The following is a 27,428-nucleotide window of genomic DNA, read 5'->3' on the forward strand; positions in this document are numbered from 1 at the left end:
GATACCCGTGAGTAGTTAAGTTACCCACACAAAGGACAAGCTAATTTTTATTAATATTTGTTTTGTGATAATAATTAAATATGTAACAATAATACATCATTAAATGAAATTAAAAAAAATGAACATGGTCACAATATGTTCTACAAACAAGTAATAAAAACACAAGTTGTGTATATACATATTTGTCAACCCACGACAATCCAAAATTTCCCTTTTCCAATCACTATAAGTCCATAAAAAATGACCTCTCCAAAATACATAAAATGTCAAAGACACATTTTTCTCACTTTACACTTGCACTATATTGTAACCAGTATCTTTGTATACACTTGTGCAATGTTTTAGAATTATAAATTTATTGCATATTCAAAGCTCTCTAACACATAATATAACTCATTTTTAAGAACTACATTTTTTCTGTTAATAAAGCTGGCTCATGACACTTGCATTGCATCGCTACTCATTGCATCTCATAAAACTCTTAGTAATATAAAGAAAACAAATTAATCTTACATTTTTTTTTATCTCTAGCATTAATAACTAATATCTTGAAATTAATTGAAAATCTCTTATTACAAAGAAAATTAAAAAGTAATCCTTACAATTTTTTATCTTTGACATTAATAATCAATATTCTGACATTAATTTAAAATCTTTAATGATCGAGTTCAAAAATTAACTAACTTAAGTATTTTTTTTCACATGTTTTTTTTTTGGTAGTTTCTTATTTTAAATATAAGTCATTCTACAACATTTTTTACTCTATGCATGTCACCAATTTAGGTTGCTTTTAATCTTAAGTGTAGTATATATGATTGTTTGTAAAATATGAATTATGCAACTATAAGTTTGAGCTACTATTATCTTCGGTGTAAAGCATGTTATATATAAAAATCAATGATTATAGATAAAAGATAAACTGAAATTACTTGTGATTACTCTTTTGCATGTGATACAAACAATATAAACAAATGAATTATTTCATTTGAACTAACATGGCCTAAACTTTTGACAACTAATTATAGAAAATTTAAATCTCCAACGACTAAGAATCAAGTGAAATATTCAAAATTCTAAATGAATATTTGATATACTAAACAATAATTGTGTTGCAGATTGCAGGACATTAGGTGTTAGGCAATATCTAAATCAACCTCAAGTATGGTAGTGTTTGGTTGCTTATTCAATTACCATACATCAATTTCATTCTACTCTAATCTTTTTACAGTTCCTTCAACAAACTTGTTAGATTGACAACACATCAGTTGCAAACAATTATGGAATCTTACTATTGCACAATGTATTTCACAATGAAAAATAGGTCTTTTGATGTCATTTATGCATTCTCAATCCTTCTTGAACAATGAATAATCTTCCATTTTCAAAATTTAACATTTATGATCATACACTAACAATTGTATGCATAATTCATATAGACCAACGGAAGATTATAGGAAAGAATAACACAAAATAGAAGATAATGTAAAATTTATCAAAGCCTGACTATTTTTACGTCCCAAAACAAGATTGGAGATAGTGTGTAAGAACAAATAGATTATGAATGAGAGATATTCAAATATATATAGAGAGAATTCTCATAAGTTGGAGAGATGAAAATGTGATGAGTCCAGAACAATTAGAGAGTTGAATGATTTGGAGTTTTCAATGATAATAAATTAGTAATATAATGACTTAGAATTTATTAGTATCATTATGAAATGGTTATGCATATTTTAAAGGTTTGCAAAAGAAGATGGAAAGTCAAATGCTTTTATGACTACATGAGTGCACTTACATTGAAGCTTTTGTAGGTGTAAAACAATAAATGCATTAAACACAAAGAAAGATGGAAGGTCTATATTAGTTTTGGGCGGGCAAAATTTACTTGCAAAAGTAAGAGCTTTTATATATTGCAAGTCTTGTCTCTATTTTAGCAACAAAATCTTAACTTTTCCTCTCTAAACACTTTCCAAGGTTGAACTACATAAACCACTTAACTTTAATATTTTCTATTACTGTTACCTTATCATGCTTAATGTAGGATTGCTTGAGCAATGTTAGCTCCTAAGTCCTCAAGTCTTTTTCTTACTCACTCTTAATGGAAATTTTGAAACGAAGGTGAAGCTTTTAATGACAATTGATGTGGAGATGTGAGCAATTATTTCATTCTTTTAATAAGAATATATCAATTTATTAACCTTTAATATGTTATCAATTAAAAATTGCAAATATGATTTTAATGACAATAGGGGTAAAGATGTATGGAAATGACGTTATGCACAAGAAAGAGGATTTATATATAATATAGATGGTTGACACTTGACCCGAACTATCTTCTTCATTTGGGTTCGTCTCTGCCTAATACAACATAACTAACTTAAAATACTTTTATAGGTTAAATTTGATATCATGGTTAGCATTTTTAGAATCGTTTGAGATGATTAGACTCAATCTATTCTAAGTCAAGGTTCACACTTGATTTTCCAAATCATTTGGCAAACCTAGTCCAACATGTTACTGGCTACTAGGGAAACTACTACTTGCATTTAAGAGATAATGATATCTTAAAAGTATTATGTATCTCTTTCATTATGTCAATTGCATGTTGTCACAATAAGCTTTTTGAGGAGAGCATTGGATCAAATTGAGTCACAAAAAAATAGTCTAATATTTTCTCGGACGAAAAAAATAGTTTATTGTGACAACATGCAATTGATATAATGGAAGAGACATATAAGACTTTTTAAGAATAGATATTATGTTAAGTTCTCTCTTTATATATCTTTAGTAATTTTTTATATCATCATAAGTTTTTTCAATAGAATAAAGACCCATTTGCTTAAGGTTTTTTTATTTATAAAAAAAGTAATTTTAAGAATGTATAAAAAGTAATTTAAGTTTTACAACTTTTTTCAAAAAAGTAAAAAGTTGTATTTTATGTTGTTTAATTTTTTATTTTTAAAAGTAGTATCTAATATTAAAAATAGTCTCTAACATCTTTATTATTTATCGTCTAGATAAAATATGAGACAATTTTTTACCCGTACTAAAATCATGTCACTCGCCATGCTCCCTCCCAACCCAATGATCCTTCCATCAACACCTACCTAAAGAATCATTTGACATGAATGAAAATCCATGAAATCAAGTAAAATTAATGTAACTGAAGTGGTTTTTTAAAAACTTTAAATGCCATTAAATTTTTTAAATGAATAGTCTGGATGATGTAAATTGTTATTGAATATTTTTTGTCTGTTTAATTAAAAGATAAGACTAATATTATTTTCAAATATGATTTTAAAAGATATAAATAAAATCAATAAATCAACGTGTATTTGTTTTGTTTCCTTATATTTTGAAGGGAAAAAAAATCTAGTATCCAAGTGCAACTAGAGATTTTACTTACATAATTAACATATTAGAAGTCTTTAACAAGACAATTCACTTTTTTTTTATGCTCAAGACAAGTGTTTTTCCTTTAAAGTATAAATTTGGATGACGTTTAGTGAATATTTGGGTAAAAGGACCTTCAAAATATGAGACTAAAAAAATTAATTTTAAATTTTGAAGAACAAAAACAAACTTGCTTTCAATTTGAGAGATTAAAAATATAGAGTAAATTACATATATTTCTGTGAGATTTAAGGAAATTACACATATTTCTCATTCTTTAAAAAAAAATATACACATGCCTTCTACGATGTTTATGGAAATTACATATGTCTCTTGAGATTTAAGAAAATTATACACGTCTTTTTTTTTTTAAAAAAAACCTACACAAATCTCCTAAATATCATTTAAGCATTTGACAATAGTAAGTCATGTGCATTGATAATTTTGATTAAAAAAAGACCAAAAAAGTAATTTAAAAAAATTTGACATTTTCTACAATAACATACATGTAGGTTTAGATGCTGCCAAATTTAACTTCAAATAAAAAGTAACAGATTTAAATTTTATGAATATGAAAAATAGATAAATATTTTTGCAGGGATAAATTTTGAACATTTTCATATTTATGAGGACAAAAAATATATTTTAGCTTTTTTTTATAATGAAAATGGTCAACACACATGATTTGTTATGGTCAAATGTTTAGACGATTCCTATTTCCTTCCTCGTCGTGTCCATAGGAAAATATTTATTCTCGCCCGTATTCCTACCGAAATTCAGTTTTCGGATCTAAATTGACATCCCTAATTATATGGCTATTTTAGGGTGAAATTAGGCAAGTTAATAGTGTAATTTGGTTGATTTATTTCTATTTTTTTAGGTTTCTGTTCCACAATATTTTCTTAATAACATTTTAACGTGTTTTTCTTAAAGTAGTTAACTTTTATGGAAAAAGTGTTATGGATATCTTCTTTGAAAAATCTAGATAAGTTTTTTTAAGTGATTTTAATGTTTTTAATTGAAAAAATTAGAATTTTACTTCAATAATCAGGACAATAAATTTATATTTAAAATCAATATAAATGAGTGTTGTAAAACTATAATTAAATTAAAGAATAATACTAAAACATTTAAGCAATCACATTTAATTTATGATTTAATAAGATAATTTTTTAATTTTCAAGTAACTTTAGGCCACAACTAAGTTTCAACCTTCTAGCTACCATATTAATTAATTTTGCTAAACATAAATTATATAAATTCTATGTTTTTTTTCTATCTTTCTTTCTTTGGGTTCTCTCTTTATATATCTTTATTAATTTTCGGCCACGCATGTTAAGTTTTTTTTAATAGAATAAGGAACCATTTTTTTTAAATTTTTTTTGGAAAAGTAATTTTAAGAGTGTAGTATAAAAAGTAATTTAATTTTTACAATTTTTTTGAAAAGTAAAAGTTGTATTTTCTTTTGTTTACTTTTTATTTTAAAAAGTAGTTATATATTTTTTTTAAAAATGTTCAAAATAAGTAAGATTTTGTCCCATTTTTTTATCATTTAAATGTTTCAACAAACACACAAACAACGTTTAAAAATATTTTTTTTAAATAATAAAAATAATTTTCCAAGTAAAAAAAAAGCTAAAACAAAAGTACAAAAACTATAAATGAAGTAATGAAGTTGCGAAATAAGAAAAGGAACTGGTAACTGGTAAGCAGCTAGGTGGGTTCCACTTTTACCCAAACCATAAAAAAAATAAAAAATAAAAAATATAAATTACAAGGGAAGAAGAAAAGTCTTTCACTCTGTCCTAAAAAACTTTGCTAGTTTTAAAGAGCAGGCACAAAACCAAGCTTAACTTCCTTGTTTTGTGTCTCTTTCTCCCAAGGTATGTTTCTTTTCTTTTGTTCTTGCTCCTTGTTTTCTCTTCTTCACGTTAATGAGTCATTCAATTTGAGTTTAAAAATGAATCCTTTATTACTTCTTGAAACTCTTGTGTGTGTTTTTTCCTTGGTTGCCAAGAACAATTCAGAAGATTGATGGTGGGTTTTGGCCTGTAAGAGTTGTTGATTGATGATGATGAAAAAATCATGTGTACCATATTAAAAAAATGCGTTTTTTTTTTTCCCTTTTTCTCACCAACAAAGAAACTTAGGACAGGTTGTACATGCTATTTTGTGTCTGTTTGCACCGATTTCTTGTTTCTGTTGTTACCTGGATTCATTTTAATTTTTATAGTTGTTGGTACCTAACTATAATTAACTGAAAGAATGATTCTTTGTCAATTTGATGTATGCTTGTTGCAAAATAACTTTCGAAGTCGTTTGTTTTGTTTTCTCCCAAAATGGGGAGAATCTGCCCCTTAATTTGCATTTATCTGTTTTAATTTTGTTATCTTTGATTGATTTTTCAGTGCTTTATATTTGAAACTTCTTTTCTGGTACAATAGCGCATTAAACCTGTTCTCTGCTGTGATTTGTCAGATTCTGCCGAGGTCTTAAGGGAATATATTATTATCTCCATGTGCGGTGTTTCCAAGGGGAAACCTTCTCAATTTGGTTTGGTCATGGAGGAGTATGCAAAAGAAGGGATGCATCATATAATTTCAGCTTTGCTTGAGTTTTCTGCAGCAGATGATCTGGTTAGTTTCAAAGATGCGGTTGAAAAGGAGGGTCATGATATTGATGGGGTAGGGTTTTGGTATGGAAGGTGTGTTGCCTCGAAGAAAATAGGTTATGAAGAGAGGACACCTCTCATGGTTGCTTCCATGTTTGGAAGCCTTGGTGTATCAACCTATATCCTTTCAACGGGTAGTGTCGATGTTAATTGGGCTAGTAGGTCAGATGGGGCTACTGCTCTTCATTGTGCTGTTGCTGGGGGTTCTGCCGCTTCCATTGAGGTTGTCAAGCTTTTGCTTGATGCATCTGCTGATGTTAATGCTATTGATGCCAACGGTAACCGGCCAATTGACTTGATTGGCTCGGTGACCAATTCTATCTTCAGTCAAAGGTCAAGGGTGCTACAGGCCCTCCTGGAGGGTACAAGTGATGCTGATCAGGCATGTCTTGCACTTCCAGAAGTGATTGACCAAATTGAGGAACAAAGGCAAGATATGACTACGCCCCGTGTTTCGAAAGATTATCCCATTGATCTCTCCCTTCCAGACATAAAGAATGGGATATATGGTACTGATGAGTTTAGGATGTATACATTCAAAGTGAAGCCTTGTTCGAGGGCGTATTCTCATGATTGGACTGAGTGCCCCTTTGTTCATCCAGGGGAAAATGCAAGGCGGCGTGATCCAAGGAAATATCATTACAGCTGTGTCCCTTGTCCCGAGTTCAGGAAGGGGTCTTGCAGCAAGGGCGATGCCTGTGAGTATGCACATGGTATTTTTGAGTGCTGGCTTCACCCTGCCCAGTACCGGACGCGGCTTTGCAAGGATGAGAGTGGATGCACAAGAAGGGTTTGCTTCTTTGCTCACAAGCCTGAGGAGCTTCGCCCCTTGTATGCTTCTACTGGTTCCGCTATTCCTTCTCCAAGGTCCTATTCTGCTAGTGCTTCTGCATTGGAGATGGGTTCAGTTAGTCCAATTGCACTTGGTTCTCCATCTGTCTTGATGCCACCTACCTCAACACCACCTTTGACTCCATCTGGAGCATCTTCTCCCATTGCTGGATCCATGTGGTCTCAATCTAATGTTTCTGTCCCTACCCTGCAGCTGCCCAAAAGCAGATTGAAGACCGCATCAACTGCAAGAGACATTGATTTAGATATTGAACTGCTTGGACTTGAAACACATCGGCGTAGACAGCAGCTAATGATGGATGAGATATCTGCTCTTTCCTCTCCCAACTGGAAAAATTCCATGCCTAATAGTCCATCTTTCCATGTTCCTTTGAGTGATCACACTGAGTTAAATAGGCTTTCAGGGGTGAAGCCTGCTAACCTTGAAGATATGTTTGGATCACTCGATCCATCAATTTTGTCTAAATACCATGGAATCTCACTTGATGTTGCAGGAACTCAGTTGCAATCTCCAACCGGAATCCAGATGCGCCAGAATGTGAACCAGCAGCTAGGAGGCTATTCATCCAGCCTTTCTACTTCGAATGTGATTGGGTCACGCTCCTTCAGGCTTGATCAGTCTGGCGAAGCAGCCACGGTTGCCTTGAATCCAAGAGCTGCTGCCTTTGCAAAGCGGAGCCAGAGCTTCATTGAGCGTAGCGTGGTGAACCATCATTCTGAGATTCCTTCTCCAAATCCCTCTACCTTCTCTAACTGGGGCTCACCTGGTGGAAAATTAGATTGGGCCATAAATGGAGAAGAGCTGAATAAGCTGAGGAAATCTGCTTCCTTTGGATTTCGAAGCAGCAGTAGTCCTCTAACAAAGGCTTCAAACAAAATTTCAGCAAATGTTGATGATGAGCCAGATGTGTCTTGGGTTAACTCACTTGTGAAGGATGCTCCACCAGAATCCGGTGAATATAGTGTGGAAGATCATCGAAAGCTACTGCAATGCCACAACGGAACAGATGCGATTCCAGCATGGCTGGAGCAATTGTACTTGGACCAGGAGCAAATGGTGGCGTGATTGCAATTTGGCGGTGGCTCTTTCTTGCTTTCTTGCAACTCAACGGTTTATTTATTTAGTGATTTTTTTTAATTTTATAGAATTTAGTTAGATGACAATTTGCAAAAAGGATGGTAAAATAGCCTACCAAGGCTATAGGATATAGAAGTTGGGCAGGACGCAAGTTTTCTGCTTCAGTAACTACTACCCGTTACTGGGTTCATTGATTCTATTTTTTTTCCCAATCTATTTTCTTTCTTATATGTTCAATTGAGTTGTAAGTTGTAACTTTCCATTGACCGAATTACAGCATTGTAGTGGGAATATAGTATTCAATATAATGAGACTGGAGATGTAATAATTTTATTAATTCCAATTCTCAATTTGCATCACACATTCACGGCTTATCCATTTTATTCGCAGTGTAAGTTTCTTGGGTGTTTTGCTGTGTTTGCTACAAGTCATCAGTCTTATTAGAGAAATGTCAATAACTTTTTTTTTTATTATACTGGTTATTATTAACTGAAATTTATTAAAAATTACAAATACAAAATTTTTAAGTTCTACTAAGACTTCTTTTGGTCTTGGATTAGATACTATGAGTTTCTTCCAACTCATTAAGTTAGAGACTAATTTTGTTTGTGGTGTATAACTCATTAAGTTAGAGACTAATTTTGTTTGTGGTGTATAATTATCGTTACTTAAAAAGAATTTTGCATATAAAAACAATTAAACATGAATTTTTCTGTTAAATAGATTTTTTTTTATATGTGAACCCAACGAGCTATTAAGACTTTAATGAATTATAGATTAGTATTCAATTAACTTTAACTAATAGTAGTAGAAATAAGTGTGTTAGATTAGTACTTGTTTTTACCTTAAAAAAGATTAGTACTTGTTTTCTTATTGTTGCAGCAGTAGAATAAGTCAGTCAGCGTGTCTCTGTTTTGACCTTGTCACAAGTTCTAATGCTTTCAAATGGATGCAATAATGTCTAGCTGCTGGGTAAACGGATGTTATGTCATTGCAAATGAAAAAAGAAAAAGAATAAAGAAAAACACTATTGTTAGTCAATATTGGTGAGTTTGATTTTTCCCATTAGCCATACACGAATGATGAAGTGGGTCCAATCTAGTAATAGCTTAGTTTAACTAACGTAGGCCTATTAAATGCTGCAACACTATGTGTGACACTTGTGTGTAGATATAACACTGCAATTTTAGATTTTGGGATTCATATAACATCTTTGAAATATGGTCTTAAGCTGACTTGCTGATGCAGTTTTCACCTAGAGTGAAGTAGATGTTAAGGATTTTGTTTGCACTTGGGTAGTTAACCCCTGCTTTTAAGTTACCTTCATATTAAGAATCAAAATATCTTCTTTTGACACTCACTTATTGTATGTTTGTGTTTTCTAAGACCTTTTTCCATATGCTCCACCTACTCCTTTGTGGATTCTGCCTGGTACTTTTTAGCAATCAAAGTTTACATTCATTGTTAAGAATGTGGAGGATTGTAAAGCACTAAGAAAAAGCATTCTGAAAAGCTTAATGTATTGCACTTGGCTTTTATCATATGGCTTTTAACAACCCTTTTTCATTGAACAGTTTCACTAATTCAGACTTTTCTATAAATATTTCGGTCCATAATTGTCAGCTATATGGACATTGAATTTGTTAATGACAAAGAAGCACTAGGGTGAGGAGTAAAAATGGGTTACGCTGCTTCTAAGCTGCTTTTATTTGACTCCTTAATCCTTATAGGTTTTATTCAAACTCAACAGAAAACTTAAATAATAGAAGAACTTGATTTGTTGGATTGCAAGCTAAGGCAGTAACTATCATTACAAGTTAAATTTAAGCTAGATTTTAGTTTATTTATACGTATTCTTTTTGTGATAGTTTTTTTTTTTTTACATATATATAAAGTAGTCATCTTTAGAGTCAACTCCAGTAAGTTCTTAAAAAGGATACCATGTAATTTTTTTAAGAATGATTAACAACATAACAATATAGTCAATATTAACTTCTTTTTTTTTTACTTTTACCATTTAAGCCAACATGAGCATGCATATAAAAAATTGGCTAATGTTTTCATGCTTATATGTTTCTTCACCGATTTATGGTTGAACTCTTTCGGGTGAAAATATTCTTTTCCAAGGTAGCTTTAATATTTTAATGGGTACAACATTTGGCCCTTTGTGTAGAAAATCAAAGAGTTTTACTATTTCGTAAAGAGACGAAATTATGCGAATCTATATGATTTATATACAGAAGGAAGATACCAAAATTACAGATGAGGTTAAAATACAATTCAGCTAGTGACAAATTAAAAAAGGTAAATTCGGTTTTCGTGTTGATTGAGAGATTGATTTTTCGTACTACTCATATTATTCAAATCAGTTGTAGCCTTAATATTTTAGTCGACACAACATTTGGACTCTTGTGTAGAAAAAACCCATCTGCACTACACTTATTATAATTGCCTCATGGAATTGAAGTTGACTTGCTTGTGCTGTGTGAAGTGCATTTGTCATGATGAACTTTGTTAGTTGCACATCAATACTTTTACAATTTCAATCCTCTTTATTATACTTTTCTTACTAGAAATTTAAAGAGAGAAAAAAAAGAGTCTCTAAGGTCGCTTTAACATTTTAGTGGATAAAGCATTTTGGCTTATTGTGTAGGAAAAAGAAATGAAGAAAAAAAAAAACTGCACTAGACTCATAGTTGCCTCGTGAAATTGAAATTGACTTGCTCGCTAGTGCCTTGTGCAGTGTATATTATTCTAAACTTTTTCCACATCAATACTTTTAATCATCTTTATATTTCTTTAATTCTTTGGAAGTTAAAAGATGCACAACTGCACAAGAGTGGTTATAATGTGTTTTTCATTGTTTTCTTATACTAAAGTTACAAGAATGATGTAAATAAAATTATTTTATTTAGATCCGAACTAACAATATTTGTCATCTTACGGGACAAAAGCCAATGAAGCCGCAACCCACAAAGGGAAGTGCCTTCTGTGAAGAATGTTTATTGGGTTAAGTGATCCCATTTTTAACGTGCTTTGTTCCCGGACATTATTTTACTAATTTTCTTATTTATTTGATAAAAAATATTAAACATTTTTTTAACTTTTCTATACATTAAATATGTATTTTTTTAGAGCTGTTAAGCAGATTTATTTTCTTTTTATAAAATAATACTACTGCTGTTAGAAAGATCCTCATCTCTTCCCTAAAATTGTATTATGCGAAAAAATCAAACGTAGCATGTATACTCTATTTCTTATATTTGATATTTGATATTATTACAATAAGACTAAGGCTATGGTCTCGTACCATGTGCCATATTTAGATAAAGCACGATCGAAAAACATCGCATCATCGAAACTAGCAAAAGGATGAAGAATCTTCCTTGATGCACCATATGCCACAGACAGAATCAGAATTTGAACATAACGAGAGGGAGAAGAGAATCAAAATCTTTTTACAGTTCATTAATTTGCTTGTTTTACAAATTTTGAAGTTGCAATGCTTTCAAGGGATTCCCAACTAGTTGATCTATAAGTTCATATAACAAATGATCAAAAATTTGCGATTCAAAACCTGCACACACACTTTCAATATCATCTTGTTTCCACAACCCTTCCTCCAACTTATTTGATCCCAATTCACCTTCAACTAGCCTACAAATTTCTCCCCAAATATCTACACACTCCTGGCTTTGCTTCTCATTTTTCTTTGACCCTTCATGTTTGTTGTCCTCAATTGTATTAACCTTCATCTCCTCAATCATCAAGTTATCAAGCTGCTCATTTTCAAGCTCTGGTGACAATTTTCTTCTCCAACTCGTGTCAACACCAAAAGAATCCACCTCTGTTACCAGTTTATTTAAAACTCTTTAGCTGACATGATATCTAAAGCTAAATACATAACTACAACAACCATATAAGGAAAAATTGATCAAATAAGATTCTCATAAATCTTACTATTTTATAAAGACAGTATTACCTACATATTTAGTAACTCATCTGAATGTAAAATTTTATTTTTTCTCTTTGTAATTATAAAACCCTTTCAACTAATTCATGTTTTTTTAAAAGAATAATTAACTTAGGTTATCACATTAAATTTATAAATGATCTGTACTATCATTTTAAATTATTTTTTTTAATTTCTTTATCTAATTAATTATTACTTATTAGTGTTTGAAGAAAGAATAATTAAGAAAGAATATGAAAAACATTTAAAAATTAGAAAAGAAACTTATGAAAGTGGAATTTTTTTTTTTAAATCTTATAATTAAAAATGAAATGAGTAAAATAAATCCATTTATTAAAAAACTTGGAAACTGTAATTATCAGTTTCTTACTAAAGAGTAAATCACATTTCTATAACATGCAACTAAACTCACTTAAAAAAAAGTAAGTACATTTAATGCGTTAGAAATATAAAGCATACAAATTACTTTACTTAGTAGGAGATTTAGAACTAATCAAAATTGAATTCAACTTAAACAGAAGCAAACCTGTTCCAGGAGCTTGACGCTCAAAATCAAAGATAGAAACTGGGCTTGAATCTTCTGAGCTGCATTCAGTGTCCACCTTCTCTTCAGCATAACATGTTGTTCCCTTCTTTTTCCTCTTCACTTTCTCACCATTGGTTACTTCCTTGCGCTTCACGGGGTGTGAGAATCTCTCAGTTTCTGAACCAACGTACTCCTTTTCAGAACAAGCCATGAACAGTGCTGAAGTGTTGGCAAATTCAAGTCCATGTTTACCAACATTGGCAGAAGACATGTCAGACAAGTTCCCCTTCTCCTTCTCATCATGCACCTTTTCTCTCTTGTTTTTCTTCAACTCACTTCTCTCTTTTGAAGCCTTTTCTTTTTTTATCCCTTTTTGGGACCTGAATTCTCCACCATCACATCCACTTTCGAAGCTGAGTACCAAGAAGTTCTCATTTTCATGCAAGTGGAAAGTTGAAACCTCACGGAATGATGAAGACTTAGCTCGCTTATGGAGACCCTCCATTCGCTTGTATTCCCCCAAGTAGTCCATAGAGTTCATGGATTTGCTACGTGGAAGTGAAGAACTTGATGTTGCTTCATTGGTTGTATTTGTATCTCTCTCTACCATTGATTCCAAACCCATTAACCTTTCTACTATCCCACGAGTAATAGTAGTAGTAGTAGTAGTAGAAAAAGTGACGGTGGTGGTAGATTCAGTGTTTTGTTTAGTCTTCAATTCTTGAACTTTGCCACTCATCTTTGACATTGAATCAAGTTCTCTGATTTGGTCTGATGGGTGTGTTGGAAGGCCTCCAGAGCAGAGAATCCTTCTCAAGATGGCTGTGAGACACCCTGCAGTGACACTTTTGGAGTTGCACAAAGATGGGTCCAAACTGAGGGAGGATGAAGATGATGGGATTGATGAATAAGATGATGATGATGATGTCAAGAGCTTCATGTTGAATTGAATGGTTTAGTAAACAAGTAAAAGAGCTAAAGAGAAGAATGATAAAAAAAAAAAGTGAAATGGGGTTTCTTTTTGGATTCACTGACTCTCCAAAGAGAAAGGCAATGGTTATGGGATGGGAGCAACAAAAGTAGGATTTGAATTTTGTTATATGAAAGAGAAGGGTGGCGGGATTTGCATTTGAATGTGTGTGAGAAGGAGCAAGTTAGAGTGGGGTTTTTACTACTTTGCTTTTGCCCATTGACTAGTCAGTTCATGCTTCATAGCTAAATTTGTCCTTTTATTTCCTTGCTTGGTGCAAACAGAAGCCCTCTCTTGGGGCGCGTTGAGGTGGCACTTTTACTATCTTCTTTGAAGTTCAAACGCTAGGAAAGGAAAAGAATGACAAATTGATCAATGATTGTGGCCATTTTTTTTTTTGAAACATTATCATCTCCTAGAGTAAAAAATTAATCTTTTCGAAGCTGAAATTCATCTAAGAATTAATATTTTTCTACAAATATTTATTCCTACAACTCGAATCTCTAACTATATATTTAAGGGACATAATTAATTGTCAATCATACTACACTAATACAGAAATTTATTTAAAAAATTGATATTTTTCAACAAATATTTGTCCATGCAAGATTGAATCTCTAACTATATATTTAAGGTACATAATTATTTGTAAATCATACCAAACTATATTCATATGAGTGTGACCTTTAATATGGTCTTAGCATTTTGATTTTGATGATAGAAGCTGAGGGTCAGATTGAGTGATCTAAGCTTGGCAGTGATAACATAGTTTGTAATTTTGTGTGGAGGGTGAAACATTGACAGAATGTGTTTGTTTTTTTCAGGTCAGAGTAGCTGGTAATGTCAGTGACCTGACCAAATTCTTTTGGGTTCTGCAGCCGAAGATACTGACTTTTGGTTGTGTTTGTTCCAACATAGACACTATTTGGGCTTTGGGGGAGGGAAGGAAGAAGGTTGATAATAATAGTACAATGATGTGGTAAGAGTCACCAGTCCCCACCAGTTCTGGACACTGTGGTTGCATCTATTTTGTTTTGTAATAAAAAGGAAGTGATTTTGAAAAGCTCTTAACGTTTATGTATTTGCCTTAACAGATAATGTTTCTTCAACCAAAGTTCATAGGGAGTGGTAGAACTAGAATCCTCCGAGACTGCTATGAAATTTTGAAAACTCTTCCCACGTCACAAAAAGCCAAAAGATAAAAACCATAACTCAAGTTTATAGTACTTTATAGCTTGCTTGGCCTAACTTTTAAAACTTTAGAACCTGAAAAAGGTAGATTGAGAATTTGGATTTCAAACTAAATCAAGAAGCTAATTAGGCACTGGTTGAAGTAGGTAAGATTTTAAGTAGACTTCAAGAGTTATAACACACCCTTAATCTAACTAATTAAGGTTTGACATTCTCTTTTCAATGTTTTTCATTTACAAGTTACTATAAAAGTACATCAAACTATTATTTATTAAGATTTTGATTTGGAGCTTGTGTCCATGTTGTTATCATTAAATAAATGTATACAAAAAATTCAACATGTAAAGGCAAAATTATTTAATAGACAGAGTTTTCTATTTTACTTGTAAGCAAAAATAAGTTTGTTTAAAAGTTATTTGTGATCAGAAAAAATCTAGTTATAAGTGTGGGCTAATGATATCTAGTTATCTACTTTTAGCTTAGTCATAATTAGCACAATGAGAGACTTTGTAGCTTTTCTGTTTAAGCTCTTGCTGTAACAGTTTAGATGTGTGCAAAAACTAAGTGGTAAATCTCAATGCACAAGAGATTAGTTTTGCTCATTTCCTCTACCTCTTTTATTTTCCATTCTATTTTCCAACACATTCAAACACACCCTTGGAGTACAAGGGTCTATTGACCGTTGATTTAATTTTAAATCTCTCGTAATTTTAATTCATCAAAACTTAAATTTAGCTTTCCAATATTTACTATCTTTAGTAAATTACAGTGCACACAAAAACACCAAAAGAAATCAGCATTTATTCCAGCTACATACATCAAATAACGCATATATAGATGACTAATAATGTGTCCGCCATGACATATTATTAATTACTTTCTTCTCTGGAGTCATATATATAAATAAAAATAACTAATTTTATATTAATTAAGAAAATTAATTCATATTATTTAATTTTATTAATCTCAAATAAAAAAAATAAAATTATTTTTAAAATCTACTTTATTAAAACTTATTATCATGCATAAAAAAGAATAATTGAAAATAAAATTAAAATTAAATGAAAAATATTTTATGAATGATAATATTAAATAAGATAACATTAGTTAAATTTATTTATATTTAAGTTTAATATAAAAGATATTTTTATATATGAGTCAAATGGGGATAAAATATTACTAGAACAAAGTCATTTAATAAAAACATACAAAGGAACCAATCTCAATCAAACTACTAAAGTGTAATAAAAGAAAACTCCTAGATTGAGATGAACTTGGGGAGAGGGGAGCTGAGATTTTGAGACATGCTGCAGCTTCTGTTCTTCTTCTTCTTCTTCTTTTTGTCATTAAAAAAATCAAGCATGCACGCCAATAGAAAATCAAGCACGCATAGTACATGAACAATAGACATGCTGCAGCTGAGTGAGTCTGAAGAACTTAGATCATAATTCATATAGGTAAAGGCCTTAAGTTCGATATGCTTTGGGCCATGAGTTAACGAATTCGGTCATTAGTTAAGGGAAGGGAATTACTACTGTCATCACTAGGAAAACTATTGGCACTACCAAACACTTTGATATTTTTCATTTTATTATTATTCTGGAAAGATGAAACGAACACATAAAAAAGTAAAAAACTAAAAAAACAATTTTTAAAAAAAGGTAATTCTTTTATAAAAAAATGTATAACTAATGATTTCTGTCAAAAAAGTTAATAATTTTTTAAAAAAGGTAATTTTCTTCCTAAGTTAATTAAATGATTTCTGTCAAAAAAATTAATTAAATGGTTAGATATAGGAGTGATAAAAGAAGTCAATTTTTTGGCCTGTCATAAACTTGCTTAATAGGAGTAGTACAAGTTGACTTGCATCGATAAAGTATGTTGATAATTTCAACTTGTCTTGTTTAGTAACACGATAAAAAAATTATTGATGAAATTACTAAAAATAATAAAAATAAAATGATCTAAATAAAATTTTAATTAGATATTTATAAAAAAAATGATAAGTGAAAAAATCAAATAACTTTCTCTAATATGCAACAATAGAAGCATGCACCTATATATCTTCATCATGTAGCAAAATAGAGCATATTTCATTATTTCTAACTCTCAAGTGCAAAAATAAATGCAAAGTGCTTCCTTTTTATGTCATGTAACAGTGAAACTATATGTAAAACAAAATCTAAAGCAATGTCATCAAATACTACTTCACTAAAATTGTATGATTCATCCAGCAATCCAAAAAATTAAAAAGTTAATTGTTTTTTTCATATAGATGATGCTTAATTACATTTTAACTCTTTTACTTTAATATTTGCACATGATTTTTGTCTTTTAATTTTGATCATTCTTACTTTTTTTTTTTTAATTTTTGAATTGTCACTTAAAACTAAATTATTAACTTCAAATTCTATAATTAACATAAATATAATGGAAGAGTGAGATGCATGACATTGACGCATATATATATATATATTTAGATGATTAAAAAAACCAAAAAAATGACTTAAAAGTGTTGTTTTTAAGAATTTTTATTTAATATTATATAATTTTGTTTATTAGTCTATACAAATTAATGTCCAATTTCATTTTTATTATATTTTTCTTAATTATTAGATACATTTTAGGATGAAAAACTTAATTTTAATAAAAAAAATTATAATGATTAAATTAAACAATTATAACTGGAAAAACTAAAATCGCAGGAAGAGTATAATACTATAATCACATTTATCTTTATTATTTAGCACGTGTTTGGATTTCAATTTAAAATGCGATGCATGGATTTGAAAATAAATTTAATAATCCCCATACTCAATTTTATAAAAGGAAATATCTGAATGTTTTTATAAATTTTATTTTGCTACAAATGTTTGTTTGCAATTAAAAAACAAAAAAACAAGCATGTACTTACTTCACTTCTTTCGACTTTCTGTGCTGTGTACTTATATTGGGAATTGCCGAATTGGAAATAAAATAATACCCGCATGGTGCACATGTTGGTCGTCTATGTTTGATTTTTTTTTCTGTCTTTCATTTTGGAGTTCTAGAGAAAACCATGAAAGAACGTGGAGCTCTTGCCTCTTGACAATATTGTCATTTTATAATATACACCATGGTAATATATACTATGCATTAAGTTAATATGTTAATTTAGTACTTGTAAAATGATTATTAATTTATGAACTAAATCGACATATAAGGTATTTTTTAAAGATTAAATTAATTATTATTTTAAATATTAGGAGACTAGAGTACAATCTTTCAGCCATACAAGCTAGCTGATAATTTTGCTAGGTTTGGTGTGTATATTACCGCCACTGCTTATAAAGTTTTAAATTCAATAATTCATCGATTTGGTTATTAAAGGAATCTAAGTTACTTGATTAAACAAAGTCTCTGAATATAGTAAATCCTTTGGTATTATCTTCCATTCCTAAGGATAATTTTTTCTTCTTCAATTTTTCAGTTTTGGGGGTCTTTTCCCCAACCCATTAAAAAAAACACAATCTTATACATAACTCAAAAGTATTATATAGTTATTAATCATTAATTTTCCTCCATTAGTTTCTATTGGTCTATTTTTAAAATATAACATATGAATTTAAAAATACAATTAATATTGTTGTTTATATTATGATAATAAATTTTTGGGGGTCTTTTCCCCAACCCATTAAAAAAAACACAATCTTATACATAACTCAAAAGTATTATATAGTTATTAATCATTAATTTTCCTCCATTAGTTTCTATTGGTCTATTTTTAAAATATAACATATGAATTTAAAAATACAATTAATATTGTTGTTTATATTATGATAATAAATTTTTTTTTATATTGTCAATGTACAATTTTTTTTAGTTGTCAACTAATTAAAAATCATTCTAGATATAACTTGTAAAAATTAAAATAGTTATTATCAAAATCAACAAATTTATTATATATGTTAATTTATTATTGAATGATAGTGTACAAAATTTTACATTATTTATGCATTCTAATTAAAGTCACGGTAATTTTCACCCTGATAAATAAACGGTAATAAAAAAAATATTAACAATACACACTCTATTGTTTATTAAAAATAATAAAATTTAGTAAGTCTCATTTATAATTTGTAATTTTTAATAAATTTTAAATAATAATAGAGAGTATACGGTTAAAACTTCCGGTGACTATAATAGTAATGATGATATGGTGTCAATAGTAGTGATAGCAATTACAATTCACAGATGCAAGTGTAGTATGATCATAAGATAATGATAATGTTTTATGGCAATAGTGATGACCATGACAATAAAATAATAGTGGTTAAAAAATGGATAGATTATTGATAATAATGTAGGGCTACAATAGTAGGTAATAGATATATGACTGTATTTGTGTCCACTCTATCCCGGTTGTCATCTTTATTACAAAGGACAATAATGACATTAATGTTTATGGCTTAATTTAAGCTTAGAATGTAAACATCCTTAAAAAAATTAAATTAGGCTTTCATTTATCATTTTAGAAGTATGAATTAAATTCAATATTTTAGCTTGATCGGCTTTAACTTGCAACCTACATTAAGCTAAATAACCTTTGCTCCCTCCAATGATAATAGTGGTTGATCAATTGGGGCAATAGTCAAACTAATAGCAACGGTGGCTTGGTCTACTTAGTATTGGTGCATAGAAACAACAAATTGTTGCTAGTAAGATTCTAAGACCATAAGGGAGTGATTTATGATAGTGGTAGTGATAGTAAGAATAAAATAATAAAGGTGGAACTATAAGATCAAAGACAATAATGATAATAATAGGAATAGAAAGAAATTTGAGGGAAACAAGCAAGCGTCTTGACTTCCTCCCTTAAACCCTTTATGAGATGAATTAATATTCAATTTTTTGTTAAAAAAAATATTATATTTATTGTTTAATTATACAAGGCCATTAAAAAAATGTGAGAAAAAAAAAACATATTCCATCCTACCATCATTATTGACCTCAGGGTGAGCATACCAACAAACGTGTTCTTTTGGAACACTTCTTTCATTCAATGAATTTGGCTTGTGTTCATTTCGGAGTGTTTCTTCAGAAACCTAGTTATGCATGAATAGTCACCATGCTCTTAATTTTCTACTACACTACTACCTTAAATGCGCACATCCAACCACCATATTACTTAATTATTTAAATAATTATTAAATAGATATTATATCCGTACATTATTTAATAATTATTAAATAGATCTTATAACGTACATTTTTTATATTTTAAGCAATTTTTTCATTTAATTATACAATTTTAAAAAAATAATAAAAACTTTGACAATAAATTTCTTATATTTATGCATCAAGACTTATTTTTATTTTTGCCTTTACTGTACAACTTGACCCACTTCTTCTACAGTGACTTTACTTACAGGTCAACAGATCTTTTTTTTTTGACAGTTAGGTACAACAGATCTTCAACGGTGGAACTCTGTTTCTGATAGTTTCACCTATAGAATTAGTTCTAAATCATAACTTGGAGACAAATTTTTGTTCAAACTTTGGGTTGAAACTTTCCCAAAATCACGTAATTTTCTTGCATAGTTGCTGTTAAATTCTCGATTAAATAATAGAAACACTGCCTTATGTAATATTTTTTTAAAATGTATGTTGCCCATGTGAATGCTCTGTGCAAGTGGTAGAAATCATTACAAACGAAACTGACAGTTCAATATTTATTAATTACCACCTTACTAATTTCAAATAAATATTCCATTGAGGCCCACTATGAATTCCTGTCTCTCTATGCATGTAATTTGCAAGTTGTTCAGAAAACGTTAAAACTCCAAAAACGTAACATTAAAAAAAAAGTAATTTGAGTAGCTAGAATCCAATAAATAACCCAAAAATTGAAACTCAGTCTCGGTGCGAGTGAAGGTGCAGAGAATCAGTCTGATAATAAACCACATCTCCAGTGTCACTTACGAAGTGGTCTTGTCTCATACTCTGAATTAAATACTTTATTAGATGAAATGGTAATGGTGCAGATCTTTCTGGCTCACGGTAATACTCTCCAAGAACTGATTTTGCTGCTTGTGTCTGCAGTGAATTCAAATGACTGTTAATTTTTTTTTTCTTTTGCTGATCTCAATCTTCTTTTTAATAATATAAAGTTTTAGGTACGGTTTTTAAAGAAGTTAATGATTATATATTAATAATGTTTTTTTTATCAGCAAAATATAATTTATATTGATATAAAAAGGGACCAGAAGTATCAAAGCACCTACACCTAGAAAAGAGGGTTGTAAACCCCTTTCACCACCAAGTTCCCATTATAGTATAGTGAGCTGGTTACATGATATTTATGCCAATTATATAACATAAATAATGAATAAATCACTAACTTTACAATAAGTACCAAAGCAGGTAAAAACTGTATATCATACATGACTTTTAAGATAATGATTGTAAAAATTAATTATATATAATTATTTGTGATAAAATAACAATGTAATTTTTTTTATACTATTAGTATTAGTAGAGTGTAATCTATTTCCTCTTTTTTAATACTAGTTTTACATTATTTTTTAAAAGAAGTTAATAGAAATTAGAATAGTATCCACATTCTTATTTTAAACGAAGTAGGTGTGAAAACATGGTTTAAAAATAGAGAGAACATTACAATCATGCAACTGAAAATGACTAACTTCCAAGAGATAAAACAAATGTACTAATTGCATTCTTTTTAGGTGAGTAATAATAGTAAAATATACCGCTTCAACGAGGTGATAATGAGGAATTTGAGGGAAAAGATGGTGAATAACATGGGTGCCAATGTCATGGTGAATGTTATTGATCCAACCATAGTCACGATCCACAGTTGTGAGACCACCTCTTAAATAACTCCATTCCTGTCCATTTTTGTACACCACAAAAACACGTGTTATTGCTGGGCCAAAAAAGCAACACGTGTGTTGCCACTTATCACACTTTCTTTGTTGAGGTAAGGTTAAGGGGTAAGACACATGTTTTTCATAAATATTTACTTGTAATTAAGATTGTAACATCTAAGTCCCTTAAAGCTATAAATGATCACAGGTAAAGCTATAAATGAAAAATGGGTCTTGTAAATTAATGCCTTATGGGTTTTGATTAAAAAATAATAAATACAAATTTTCAATAGAAAATCATGTTAAATATATGTCAAATATTATATAGTAGTACAGTGTATTAATAATTTTTTTAATTTTTCAAATATTATCTTTAAGGCACTAAGTAACATTTATTGTGAAAAAATGGAGTATAAATTAATTCCGATTATAAAAACAAAACAAAAAAAGTTCCTGTAGCTTTCCATTGAATCGTGATTTTCTCATACTTCACATGAATTTGATATGGGTGGAAAGCGAAGAAAAAAAAGAAGAGAAGCATGATTAATAACGCAATAAAAGAAAGAAGAAAAATGATGATCCTTTCACTCTTATTTATTTGAAGTTTTAACGAATTTTTTATTATTTTAATTTAACTGTCACGTTAATATTTCAATGAATAATTAAAAATCTTTTCAAGTAAGATGTGAAAAGGATGTAAAATAAAGAATATACCCTAAGAATATAAGACAGTAACTAAGGGACACAACAGAATCTGAGTAATGGTAGGTGAACACCATTTCACTCCAAAGTCCAAACACTACGTAGACAACAGAATCTTTGAGTAATGGTAGGTGAACACCATTTCACTCAAAAATCCAAACATTACGTAGACTCTATTATTTCTTTTTTTATGTTTTCTTCTTCCCAGGTTATATTATTTATTTTTACCTATATTTGTCTTTCTTTCTCTTTCTAGCTATTATCTAGCATTAACCTCAAAAAAAAAAAAAAGAAGAAGAAGAAGGTAGTATCTAACATTTAAGTGTTCACTCACTATTTTCTATTTATTTTTGTTACCTTGCCGCGATACCAAGGCAGTTTCTGATGATGACCATGGTGATGCAAGTATGTGACAAAGTCCAGCCACATAACAAATATCTGCACGTGTTCAAACAATTACATAATTAATGGTGACTATTTCAAATTTTTAATTGGAGAATTGAAATATTCAAAAAATGTTAACCAGATTCTAAATATATTGATTAAGAAATTTAAAATAAAAATATTTTTAATAAGAGACGAAAATTATGTTATTCATCATTTTTTTTATGTTCTTTTATGATTTACATAATAAATATTTTTTTAAAATTTTTTAACCAATATTTTTGTGATACTAGTTAAGACCCATAAAAAAAAAGAGGAAAAAGTAATGTAAGAGTAATTTAATTACCCAATATGGAATTCCATAGAGCTTGAGCAATAGAACTGGACTAGTTATGAAGGAGAGATAGATAAGCATAGAAAACATGGTAACCCAACACAGTGTTGATATTGCTATTCCCTTTCTCTCACTGGGTGGGAACAGATTGCTGTAGGGATTGAAGTGAGAACCTTCCTTTCCGGGGCTTCTTGAGAACTGAAAATGGAGTGCACATCACAAAGAAATTAAAAGTCATTGATTTGAACCATATTATAATAATAATAATGTGTTGTAGTCTTCCAAGTAAAAAAAAAAAAGCACTCACCAAATAAATTGGATACACAAACAATGGAAATGGCACAGTGAATCTAACAAGTCTTGTCATGTTGTCTAGATTCTTGTAAATCTTCTCGGTTAACTAAGATAATGACAAAAAAAAATGTTCAAGAACAGCTTTATCATGAAGTATAAAGATTCCTTTTTTCTTGAACTTATTAAATAAATAAATTTAATTGAATCAAAAATAACTATAGAGGAAGTAGTTAATCACATACTGGAACCCAGGATTCATCCTTCTCAATGTGTCCATGATTTTGATGGTGAGTTCTGTGGCTAATTCTCCTGCAAAATCCATCAAAATCAACTTGGTTCTCAAATCAGATTTGGTTCCACATCAAAAATGTGATTTTTTCAAGTTTAGTCAAAAGTTAATAGTTATAACTTTCACATTTTAAACGTGATTTCTTATTTCTCAAATGGGATTCCAAACACGCAATAAAAATATAATTAATAAAAGAACTTTCAATGACAATGAAGCTAAAAGTTATAACTTTCAGATTCAAGATGTATTTCATTATTTTCTGAAACGCGTTTCCGAACACGCTATAAAAATTGAATCAATAGAAGAACTTCCAATGACAAACAAAAAAGCCGGGATGAACTAACCATCCATGGTATGGCACAAGAATTGAGGAATGCAAGATGTGTCCCACCAGGCTATTCAGAAAAGGGCTGTCTGAAAAGCTTCCATGGCCACTGTTCAATTCAATGTGAAGAATGAATCACTTTACCATATAAGCAAAAAACATAATAAAGATCTCAAATTTAAGTTGTCTAAAGCCAAATGAAATGAGGTAGGCATAACAAAGCAGTGTGTGAGATTCATATTATAACAAAAAAGTAACAACAAATTAATTAATTACCAATCATGTCCAAGAACAAACAGAGCCCAGAACATTGTTCCTTGAATGGGCCAATAGATTAGCCAGAGAAGCCAGTTGTTGAAGTGACTTGCAGCAGCCATCAATGCAGCAATTACAAGCACATCCCTGAGAACATAACTGAGGGATCTCCATGGATTCTTGACCCAGCAATGTTTTGGTATTGCAACTCTGATTTCTGCAATCTTAAACGGTGGAGGAGCACTGGGATCAAAAGCTTCCTTTTGGTATCCATTATTAGCAGCATAGGCTAAAGGCTTTGTGTCTTTAACCATTGCTGCTTTGGCTTTGGCTTAGTGTGTTTTTCTCTCTTTTCAGGGATACGTGGTGGGTGGTGCGTAATAACCTAGAAGAGGAAGAATGAAATCTTTGAAAAATTCAATTATGGGGTAGTGCATTTATATAACACCAAGGTGAAACAGTAGTAAATAATAATAACACTACCACATTCTACTTTTACTTCTACTGCTTCCTATTTATGTTGGTTTGCCTAGCTGACGTCAAAAAACATACGGTGTAGGACAAACCAGCGAGGATGAATTTGTGGCGGTTAATTAAGTAGAAATCTTTGAAAAATAAAAGTATGTCTTATTAATGTTATAGGTAATTTTGAGAAAAGCATATAATTTAGCAAAACTTTAATATTGTTGTCTAAATTAACTATTTTTCTTAATTACTCCAAATTAGTTAGTTGAATTTTATCATTTAAGTTTAATGGATCGTTAAAATGATTTTATTATTGTAATTAATGTTATTCTATTTACAATAATTATTTAATTTGTTCAAAACATCTCAATTATTGAAACAAGAATTAAACAACATTAAATATTACTCCTTGTATTCTACAATTATTGAAGAAAATAAATTATAAAATAATTATTATTTTAGTCTTGTTAATCTAGTATTAATTGTTTTTTATTTATATTACTTATAATTTTATTTTATTTTAATCTTTGGATTCATTTGGAGAAGGTACCCTGAATAATCTAGAGTTCGACCGAGAGGTAAATATAATTGATCAAAAATTATTTCTGCCAATAATATATTACTTATAATATAAATGATAACAAAAAATTATAAATAAATTAATAATAATAATATTAATTTTATAAAATTGATACTTTTTTATCCATTTATTAATTTGTCTTGATATGTATAGAAAATAACATGAAACGATAATCATTATCAAACAAAAGGAGTATTAAAAATAGAATGACATTAATTATAATAATTTCAATGACCCATTAAACTATTATACAATGCTTTTTAATGAAAAATGACTAGTTTTATATACAACAAGAGAAAATAAGTTATACAGTTTGAGAATTTTACTTTGCTTCCTAGCATGCAAATTGCTTCCTAGCATGCAAAGCTAATAAAAATTAAAGCAATGAACATATTATGAGGAGAGATTAAAAGAATTAAGGCGATAAAAAAAAATTTAAAAATAAAAGTATGTCTAATTAATGTTATACGTAATTTTGAGAAAAACATATAATTTAGCACAACTTTAATGTTATTATCTAAATTAACTAATTTTCTTAATTACTGTAAATTAGTTAATTGAATTTTATTATTTAAGTTTAATGGATCATTAAAAAGTCTTTATTCTTGTAATTAATGTCATTCTATTAAAAAACTTAGTAGCCGGGAATTAAGTTCAATGGATCCTTAAAAAGTTTTTATTATTGTAATTAATGCCATTCTATTTACAATAATTATTTAATGTGCTCATAACAACTCAATTATTGAAACAAGAATTGAACAACATTAAATTATTACTCCTTGTGTCCTATAATTATTGTTGTATAAGAAGAAAATAAATTCTTAAATAATTATTATTTTAACCTTTTTTAGTGTAGTATTAATTGTTTTTTATTTATATTATTTGTAATATTTTTTTAGTCTTAATCTTTCAGGAAAAATGAACTCTTAACTAATTTAAAGTTTGACTAAAAGAAAAATAAAGTTAAAATTTGACTAAGAATTATTTTTATCAATGATATATTATTTATAATACAAATGATAAAAAAAAACTATAAGACAATAACGAAAAAATTTCAATGACCCAATTAAACTATTATATAGTGCTTTTTTTTAGAAAAAATGACTAGTTTTACATAAAAAAAAACAAAAAAAAAAAACAAGAGAAAATAAGCTCTACATTGAGTTTTACACCGTTATCAATTCGTATAATACAGGGGTAAGTTTGAGAACAAGATTGCTAGCAGTCAAAAAGCAACTGCAGATTAATTATTTGATTTAATTATTTGATCCATTTTTTTTTACTTATATTTTGTTTAATTATCTGATTTATATATTTTATTCTTAATGTGGGGATTCCATGCAATCACTTTTATAACCGTAAAAAAATTTATTTTTAAAAATTTGTTAACTAGTATAATAATTATTTAAAAAATCATATCAGTGATAATTTTATATTAGTTGAGAGATTTACATTGTCGACCATTACATTTTAAAAAATAAACACATTTTAATGTCTTCTAAAGTAGTAGAGAAATAATTCGAATTTAATTTAATGTAAAAGTTCTATAATTATTTTTTTTACTGCATACTCCCATACATGTTTCATAATTTTTGTTGGAAGCAATTAATTACTTGCACAATTTTTATTTGAGGGGTCATAGTTAATTACCACTACGACTAACCATAAATTGGGTTGTCCCATTCCATGATTAAAGTAAAAAATAATAAATAAAAAAAAATAAAACAAGATAATTCAACTTCACTTTTAAATTTAGTTCTTATTAAAACGAACTAGCTCGAGATCGAATTAAGGAAAATTTTGTTTTTTTGAATAGTTTAATTTTTGTAATCTAAATTCACATCTCAATTAATTCGTAGAAATTCTCTTTTACTTACCCATATACTCAATACCGAGTAAATTTAAGATTTTATCGCCTTTAATTATTTTAATCTCTCATAATATGTTCATTGTTTTATTTTTTATTAGCTTTGCATGTTATGAAGCAAAGTAAATTCTCAAATTGCTTTTATACGAAGAAACAAAGACATTAATCTATTTCACTTACTATTTATTAAACTTAGAAAAATGCCTCATAATTAAGAATAATTTACTAAAAAAATTATTTTAATTTTTTTTGCATATGATAATATTATTTTAAGAAAATAAATTCATAAATATAATAAATCAATGTATGAATTCAAAAATATTAATTATAATTGTTACTTTAATTATGTCCAATATAATATTTTTTGATGAGAAAGAAAGCCAAAGATTAAACTCTAGCAAAAGAAACCCCAAT

At 29.3% G+C, this 27,428-nt stretch overlaps 3 protein-coding genes across 4 annotated transcripts; 1 reads left to right on the forward strand and 2 right to left on the reverse strand.

The window, feature by feature from the left end:
• The first annotated feature begins 5,144 nt into the window (after positions 1 to 5,144).
• LOC114384843 (zinc finger CCCH domain-containing protein 66-like) lies at positions 5,145 to 8,355 on the forward strand. Of its 2 annotated transcripts, none has more exons than XM_028344652.1 (2): positions 5,145 to 5,276; positions 5,872 to 8,355. In XM_028344652.1, the coding sequence occupies exon 2, from the start codon at positions 5,910 to 5,912 to the stop codon at positions 7,980 to 7,982; it is 2,073 nt and encodes a 690-aa protein (XP_028200453.1). In that variant the 5' UTR covers positions 5,145 to 5,276; positions 5,872 to 5,909; the 3' UTR covers positions 7,983 to 8,355. The 2 variants fall into 2 exon arrangements, with proteins under 2 accessions (XP_028200453.1, XP_028200454.1); XM_028344653.1 differs by having other exon boundaries at positions 5,186 to 5,276; positions 5,861 to 8,355.
• Positions 8,356 to 11,437: 3,082 nt separating this feature from the next.
• LOC114384512 (uncharacterized serine-rich protein C215.13-like) lies at positions 11,438 to 13,679 on the reverse strand. Its single transcript, XM_028344206.1, has 2 exons — positions 12,494 to 13,679; positions 11,438 to 11,841 (listed from the first exon to the last, which is right to left on the reverse strand). The coding sequence occupies exons 1-2, from the start codon at positions 13,431 to 13,433 to the stop codon at positions 11,477 to 11,479; spliced, it is 1,305 nt and encodes a 434-aa protein (XP_028200007.1). The 5' UTR covers positions 13,434 to 13,679; the 3' UTR covers positions 11,438 to 11,476.
• Positions 13,680 to 20,337: 6,658 nt separating this feature from the next.
• LOC114383326 (omega-3 fatty acid desaturase, endoplasmic reticulum-like) lies at positions 20,338 to 24,547 on the reverse strand. Its single transcript, XM_028342976.1, has 8 exons — positions 24,124 to 24,547; positions 23,867 to 23,956; positions 23,476 to 23,542; positions 23,247 to 23,339; positions 22,952 to 23,137; positions 22,579 to 22,659; positions 21,403 to 21,540; positions 20,338 to 20,728 (listed from the first exon to the last, which is right to left on the reverse strand). The coding sequence occupies exons 1-8, from the start codon at positions 24,414 to 24,416 to the stop codon at positions 20,546 to 20,548; spliced, it is 1,131 nt and encodes a 376-aa protein (XP_028198777.1). The 5' UTR covers positions 24,417 to 24,547; the 3' UTR covers positions 20,338 to 20,545.
• Positions 24,548 to 27,428: the final 2,881 nt, after the last annotated feature.

The sequence above is a fragment of the Glycine soja genome, chromosome 14 (assembly GCF_004193775.1).
Source record: "Glycine soja cultivar W05 chromosome 14, ASM419377v2, whole genome shotgun sequence".
In the NCBI taxonomy this organism is placed as follows: Eukaryota; Viridiplantae; Streptophyta; class Magnoliopsida; order Fabales; family Fabaceae; genus Glycine; species Glycine soja.

Bases quoted from the DNA above. Each gene is read 5' to 3' on its own strand.
- LOC114384843 (XM_028344652.1), top strand. From the start codon at position 5,910: ATGTGCGGTGTTTCCAAGGGGAAACCTTCTCAATTTGGTTTGGTCATG.
- LOC114384512 (XM_028344206.1), bottom strand. From the start codon at position 13,433: ATGAAGCTCTTGACATCATCATCATCATCTTATTCATCAATCCCATCA. The intron at 11,842-12,493 runs GTTTGCTTCTGT...AACTGGTAACAG, and splicing joins GCGTCAAGCTCCTGGAACAG to AGGTGGATTCTTTTGGTGTT.
- LOC114383326 (XM_028342976.1), bottom strand. From the start codon at position 24,416: ATGGTTAAAGACACAAAGCCTTTAGCCTATGCTGCTAATAATGGATAC. The intron at 23,543-23,866 runs GTTAGTTCATCC...TGGATTTTGCAG, and splicing joins CTTGTGCCATACCATGGATG to GAGAATTAGCCACAGAACTC. The intron at 21,541-22,578 runs GTAACAAAAATA...AAAAATGGACAG, and splicing joins TGCCTTGGTATCGCGGCAAG to GAATGGAGTTATTTAAGAGG.